The 6,000-nt window shown below is 34.4% G+C and overlaps 1 protein-coding gene across 1 annotated transcript; it reads left to right on the top strand.

Moving 5' to 3' along the window:
* The first annotated feature begins 1,183 nt into the window (after positions 1-1,183).
* Positions 1,184-3,622, top strand: LOC102619456 (plant UBX domain-containing protein 4). Its single transcript, XM_006469568.4, has 4 exons — positions 1,184-1,720; positions 2,397-2,676; positions 2,968-3,066; positions 3,154-3,622. The coding sequence occupies exons 1-4, from the start codon at positions 1,236-1,238 to the stop codon at positions 3,511-3,513; spliced, it is 1,224 nt and encodes a 407-aa protein (XP_006469631.1). The 5' UTR covers positions 1,184-1,235; the 3' UTR covers positions 3,514-3,622.
* Positions 3,623-6,000: the final 2,378 nt, after the last annotated feature.

Genomic DNA, 6,000 nt, shown 5'->3' with positions numbered 1-6,000 from the left:
GACTGCCAGTTTTCCTGGGAAAGTGGCCCAGACTCCAGGGCTTGGTAAATGATAATGATGCAGAGGCTGCGGCAAGACGATCTGCAGTTGGGTTGTGGTTGAGCAGTTGAGTTGCTGGTGAAACGTGGCTGTCTCGTGAAATGAGGAGAAGAAGAACAAAGAAGAAGAAGCAATTAAGTTCTGTTGATGTTTATCCAAGCCAAACGTCGTCGTTCATAGCAAATGAAAAAAAAAAATCAATATACAAAACGGTGTCGTTTCAGTCAGTTTTGAAATTTGACCTGGAGTTTGACCCGGCATAAATATCCGCGCTCAAAATATTATAGTCCCTAAATTATGATTATTTTCTTGTAGAGGTAGTGTAGTCAACGTTAGGGGTGGCTACGGTTCGGTTCGGTTCGAAATTAAGTAGAACCGATTTAAATCGGTTATTTTATAAAAAGAACCGAATAAGAACCGAACTCAAACGGTTCTTTTCGGATCGGTTCGGTTCGGTTTTTTCGGTTCTGGGCCTATTGGGCTTATTTTGAATTTTTAATTTTTTAGTCCATTGGGCCTCATGAATGTAAAAAAAATTTCAACAATTAATTTATCCTAATTTTATTACAAATATTAACAATAAATGCAAAGTATTCAAAACACATTTTATCACTAATATCTTACTAATTATTAATAAGATACTCCCAAAATATGAAATATTAAAATTTCAAAATACATAACCAAACTCTAATATTCCATCTATATAAACATAATCATAATGTTATAAAGAGAAATAACACATGTTTGATTTGAATAAAATCATGTTTGATTTGAATAAAATTATTAACACATGTTTGATTTGAATAAAATCAAAAAATAATTCGGTTTTTCGGTTCAGCTAAGTGAACCGAATACCGAACCAACATTTTGATTTTTTTTACAAACAGTATATTTAATTTTTTTAAAAAATAAAAATCGAACCGAATTAAAAAAAACTATCAATTCGATTCGATTTTTTTAACACTACGATTTTTTTATCCACCCCTAATCAATGTCATACTAGTATTGTATTGGGACTAAACTCCGACGGCACAAGACGCTCGTATATAAAATAATAATAACAATATCTGTTCTACTGTTTCTGGAAACGACGTCGTTTGACGTAACCCGCAATACCAAGTAAACAGATACATATATAAACCGATCGATCGGACATCGTCCTCAGCGAATCGAAAAATCGAAAACGAATCGGATCAATGGAGAAACCAACAGCAGAAGCTAACTCTTCTTTAATCAATTCTTTCGTGGAGATCACATCATCCACCAAAGACGAAGCTCTCTTCTTCTTGGAGTCTCATCAGTGGAATCTAGACGCCGCCGTTTCGACTTTTCTAGACAACGCCGCAGCTGCCACTGCCTCCCCCGAAGCGTCTCAATCGGTCGCTACTCTCCCTGCCGTTAACTCCCCATCGCTTTCAAACTCCCCCTCGACCTCTCCGTCTGCGTCTTTGTCTCGTTCCCCGTCCCGGTCTCGGTCGCCATCACCTGCTGCGGCTCGCGATCCGTACGAGCTGCGTTCCCGAAGCCGACCGGGGAAGAAGGAGGATAAGAAGGCGGCGACTGGGACATCACGTGGGGGCATTCGGACTCTTGCTGATCTGAATAGGACTCCTCCTGGTGGGGCCGATAGCGATGACGACGACGACGAGCCGCAGCAGTATTATACTGGTGGTGAGAAGAGGTATAATTAAAATGTTTTAAATATAAAAAAAAAAAGGGAAAATTTTTTAATTTTCATTCTGCTTTAATTCCATGAGAATTAAGAATTTTTTTCATATGATCAGCAGTTTTAACTGCTTAGTTATGATTAATTAATGAATGTGGTTGATTATTAATAATTATATTCGTTTTTTTTTCTCTAATGGGAATGGCTAAATTTTCTGTAATTGTATGATACTTATATGAACCCTTGAGCTTAATGTCTAGCTTATACGAGGGTTAATGAAAAATGTGATAATCTTTTCTGGATTTTTTAGTTTGTTCGATTTCATTTAATGGCTGAAATTTGTATGTTGACATCTACGTTGATAACTTATCTTGATTTTTCCGCTGAAGAGTGGAAACAAAGTTGAGAAGATTGTTATTTAATACATGGAAACTTTCTTCGAAATCTGATTAATCATATTTGCCTGAGAACTTATATATCCACAGACACTCATAATCCATTTATGAAATGCAATTGGGGGCATATGGTACCAAGTATTCACATTGCATGATAAATTTGATGGCTTATTTTTTTGAACTGTTCATTAATTCAACCCTTTTCTAACACTAGATTTAAAAATTTTATTGGGGTTTTCTACTTTTCTTCATCTAAAAGTAACTATTTTTAAATTTTACTTTTATTATGGTTGCAGCGGGATGCTGGTCCAAGATCCTACCAAAGGAAATCAAGTGGATGAAATTTTCAATCAAGCTAGACAATCAGCTGTAGAAAGGCCTGACCTTCGAGCATCATCAAGCTCAAAAGCCTTCACTGGAACAGCAAGGTTACTCTCTGGAGAGACAGTATCATCTGCTCCAGCTCCTCCGCCTGAAAATGTCTCACACAACATCACTTTTTGGAGGAATGGGTTCACTGTAGATGATGGTCCATTGCGGGGGATGGATGATCCTGCAAATGCTTCCTTTTTGGAGGTAGTATTTGACAATAATATTTCCCTTACTTTCATGATTTTGCTATCATTGTCACTGTGAAAATTGCTTGTGCTATGCTAGTTGTATTACAAGAGTTGAGTTGCAACCTGACCTTCACATTCAACTTCCAAAATGAAAAGGAATTGTACCTACTGTAGGAGGGAATAACGATTTACTGAGATTTCTCAAAACCTGGCTTCCTAATTGGATGTTGTTATGGGGACTGGGTAGGTTCTCTCTTTTACTTATACAGATGTGTTATACTTATGTATTGGTTGCATCTCAATGCAGAGCATCATGAGGTCCGAGTGCCCAAGGGAGCTTGAACCAGCTGATAAGAAAACTCGTGTGCATGTTGAACTCATCAATAAGCGAGAGGAGGACTACTCTGTTCGCCTTTGCTCCCTTCATTTCTGAATATTTGTTCTCGTGTTTCCATCTTGCATCAACACTACTTAACTCCACTGTTTCATGTAGGAACCACCGAAGCGCCGATCTGCATTCCAGGGTGTAGGGAGAACTTTGGGTGGCAGTGACTCTCCTGCCTCTGCTGCCTTAAACACTGCTCCATCACCATCATCTGGTCTAGTTGTGGATGCAACTTTACCGACTACCTCTGTCCAGCTGAGGTTAGCAGATGGTACTCGCATGGTTGCTCGCTTCAACCACCACCATACTATCAGAGATATTCACAGATTCATTGATGCATCAAGACCCGGCAGTGCAAGAAACTACCAACTACAGGCAATGGGGTTCCCTCCAAAGCAACTCACCGATCTAGACCAGACTGTAGAGCAAGCTGGCATTGCTAACTCAGTGGTTATCCAGAAACTGTAGTTACTTAGTCAGCTTCCAAGTAGTACTTGCTTAATTTAATATTTATTATACAGAAAAAATCTCAGAGTTTGATTTGGATTTCTGTTTGTTGAGGTAAAGATTCAGTGTCCGTGGTTTTTTCTTTTTAATTTTTAGTTTTATTTTTTAGAGAGAATTTAGCGTCTCACAATTCTTTGATAACAGTGACTTGGCCCCATAACATGGAAACTGATTTCAAGCCCATTGCATGTGTGTCTGTGTTTTGGGTTCGTCCAACTTCACAAATCGCAGTTAGAAAACGAGACGGGCTCCTAACACCCCTCAATTATCCTTAATATTTTCCTCCTGAAACAATTATAATTATGTGGCTGATCATCAAAATAAGCTTTTATCTCCCTATCAAACAATTCTTTAACTCTCATTATCTCATAAAAACTTATAATTAATGATGTATATATTTATTAGTCATTTATTTCATGTATATGATTATGTAACTATAAAAGGATAGTTCATCTCCTCATTTGTATATACTTAAGAATGAATATAAAATAGTCTCTAAACTATTTCTATTTCTATGCTTTTTATTTGCTATCTAACTTATTACACTGTTTCTGATCTTGTTGTAACTAATTATGACATGTGAAGTAATTTGAAATGGTGATAATTAAGTGTTAGGAACAAGTTTTCAATACTGTATCATGGCTGCATCTTTAATAGAGGCGATGGAGAACGGCCTCATAAACTCAAGCCTTCAGTGCTCCAAAGACCCAGCTTGAACAAAAATGTAGCCGTCTTTCAAGCTAGAGTTTTTTCTTCGAAGGGTATAAATTTAACATGATTTGCTTTGAATTATATATGCTTAATTTTCGCAATTTGTATTTTTGGGATTAAAAGTTTCACCTTGATTACAATGAAAGAAAATTAAGAAAAAATAATATAATAAATGGAAAAGTTCAATGTTTGAATTAAAATGGTGATTGATTTTATCTTCTTGAAGGAATGAAAATTGAATATCCAAATGGGTATTGTTTCTTTAAAACAATTTAAAGAAATATGTCAGCACCAAAATATCGAACAAAAATTCATATGTTTTTCTAACTTTTACATATGAGGAGAAAATCATCAACAATATATATAAAGAGAACATATAATGTGTAAAAGTTTTTATGGCTCATTTATGCTCCTATAGTAGCAAACTGAGATTGTCAAAATGTATATTAAAGCCATTGTTTCTCTTTATATATGAACAAAATATTAAGTTTTTGAAATAAATAATTGGTCTCATCTTACTATTATTAGTAATATATTTACATTCCTTGAAGCAAATGTTTATTTGGTAATTGTGGGATTAGTGCTAGACGTGCCATACTAAAGTTATCGACATTACAATGTTCACCATTTTAAGTATTAATGATTGCAATATATATATTGAACCACCCGAAGTGAAAAAATTAAAAATTGAAATAATTTGTAATGAACTAGAAGTTTAAGTAGTCCAGAGTTTCTTACATAGTTTGAAATGATGAAGTTACAATGGTAAATTTGCAAATGGGGCTAATGATTATGTATCAAATTATAGAACTTTTAAAGGATGGTACTGACCTTGTAAATTATTTCACATTACAATAAAATATAGTTGATCATTGAAGTAGGCATATCATTTTGAAGGGAGAGTATTTAACGAAGGGAGTTATTTATTAGAAAAAGCTATTAACCAGCAACATAAAATAACGAGTGAAATAAGAGAGCAATATATTATAAAATAATTTTATTCATTTCAAGTGTACACAAAACATAGAGATGAGCTCTCCTTTTATTGTTATATAATCATTACATAAAATTAATGGAAACATTATAGATCATAATTTCTTGAGGGGAGACTAAGAGATGTATGTTTATGAACATCCACATTTATTTTTAAAATGCATAACACTCCCCCTTGAATGTTCATTACAAAAGAAAATGTTTCATTAAAACCTTTACTAAAAAAGCCCTTATAGGAAAAAAAAATATTAGTAAAGGAAAAAGAGCATATTATTTATTGATGTCTTAAAACAAATAATTTTGAAGGTATAAAGTTGTCTCATTGAAACTTTATTAGGAAAAATCTTATGAGATAAAAACCTAGTGAGAAAAAAGAGTACACACATGAAATTTCCTCCAAAATAAATTATTTTTCCCAACAAATATACTACCCCTCATCTTGATGTAAATGCTTCAAGATCTGGACAAAATCTTTGAGTTGACGCATCCCAATTTTATCTATTAATTTTTTAAATGTTATAGTTGGTAGGGATTTTTTTAATGTTCAATGGAAATAGCGAAATACATGCTTTATATATTCTATGCCTATGAGTTGGTGCAGAATTGTATCTTGCTAATAAATTAATTGAAAATGTAATATCACAACAAGAACAGTTTGCAAGATACATGAGTGTACCAATTATTAGGGGTGTTCAGAATCCAATCTGATCCACTTAATTTGTCTGATCCGTAAAAATTTGATCT

This window comes from Citrus sinensis, chromosome 2, assembly GCF_022201045.2.
Source record: "Citrus sinensis cultivar Valencia sweet orange chromosome 2, DVS_A1.0, whole genome shotgun sequence".
NCBI lineage: Eukaryota > Viridiplantae > Streptophyta > Magnoliopsida > Sapindales > Rutaceae > Citrus > Citrus sinensis.
The sequence above is the reverse complement of the archived record's forward strand: the minus strand, read 5'-3'. Positions and strand labels throughout refer to the sequence as shown.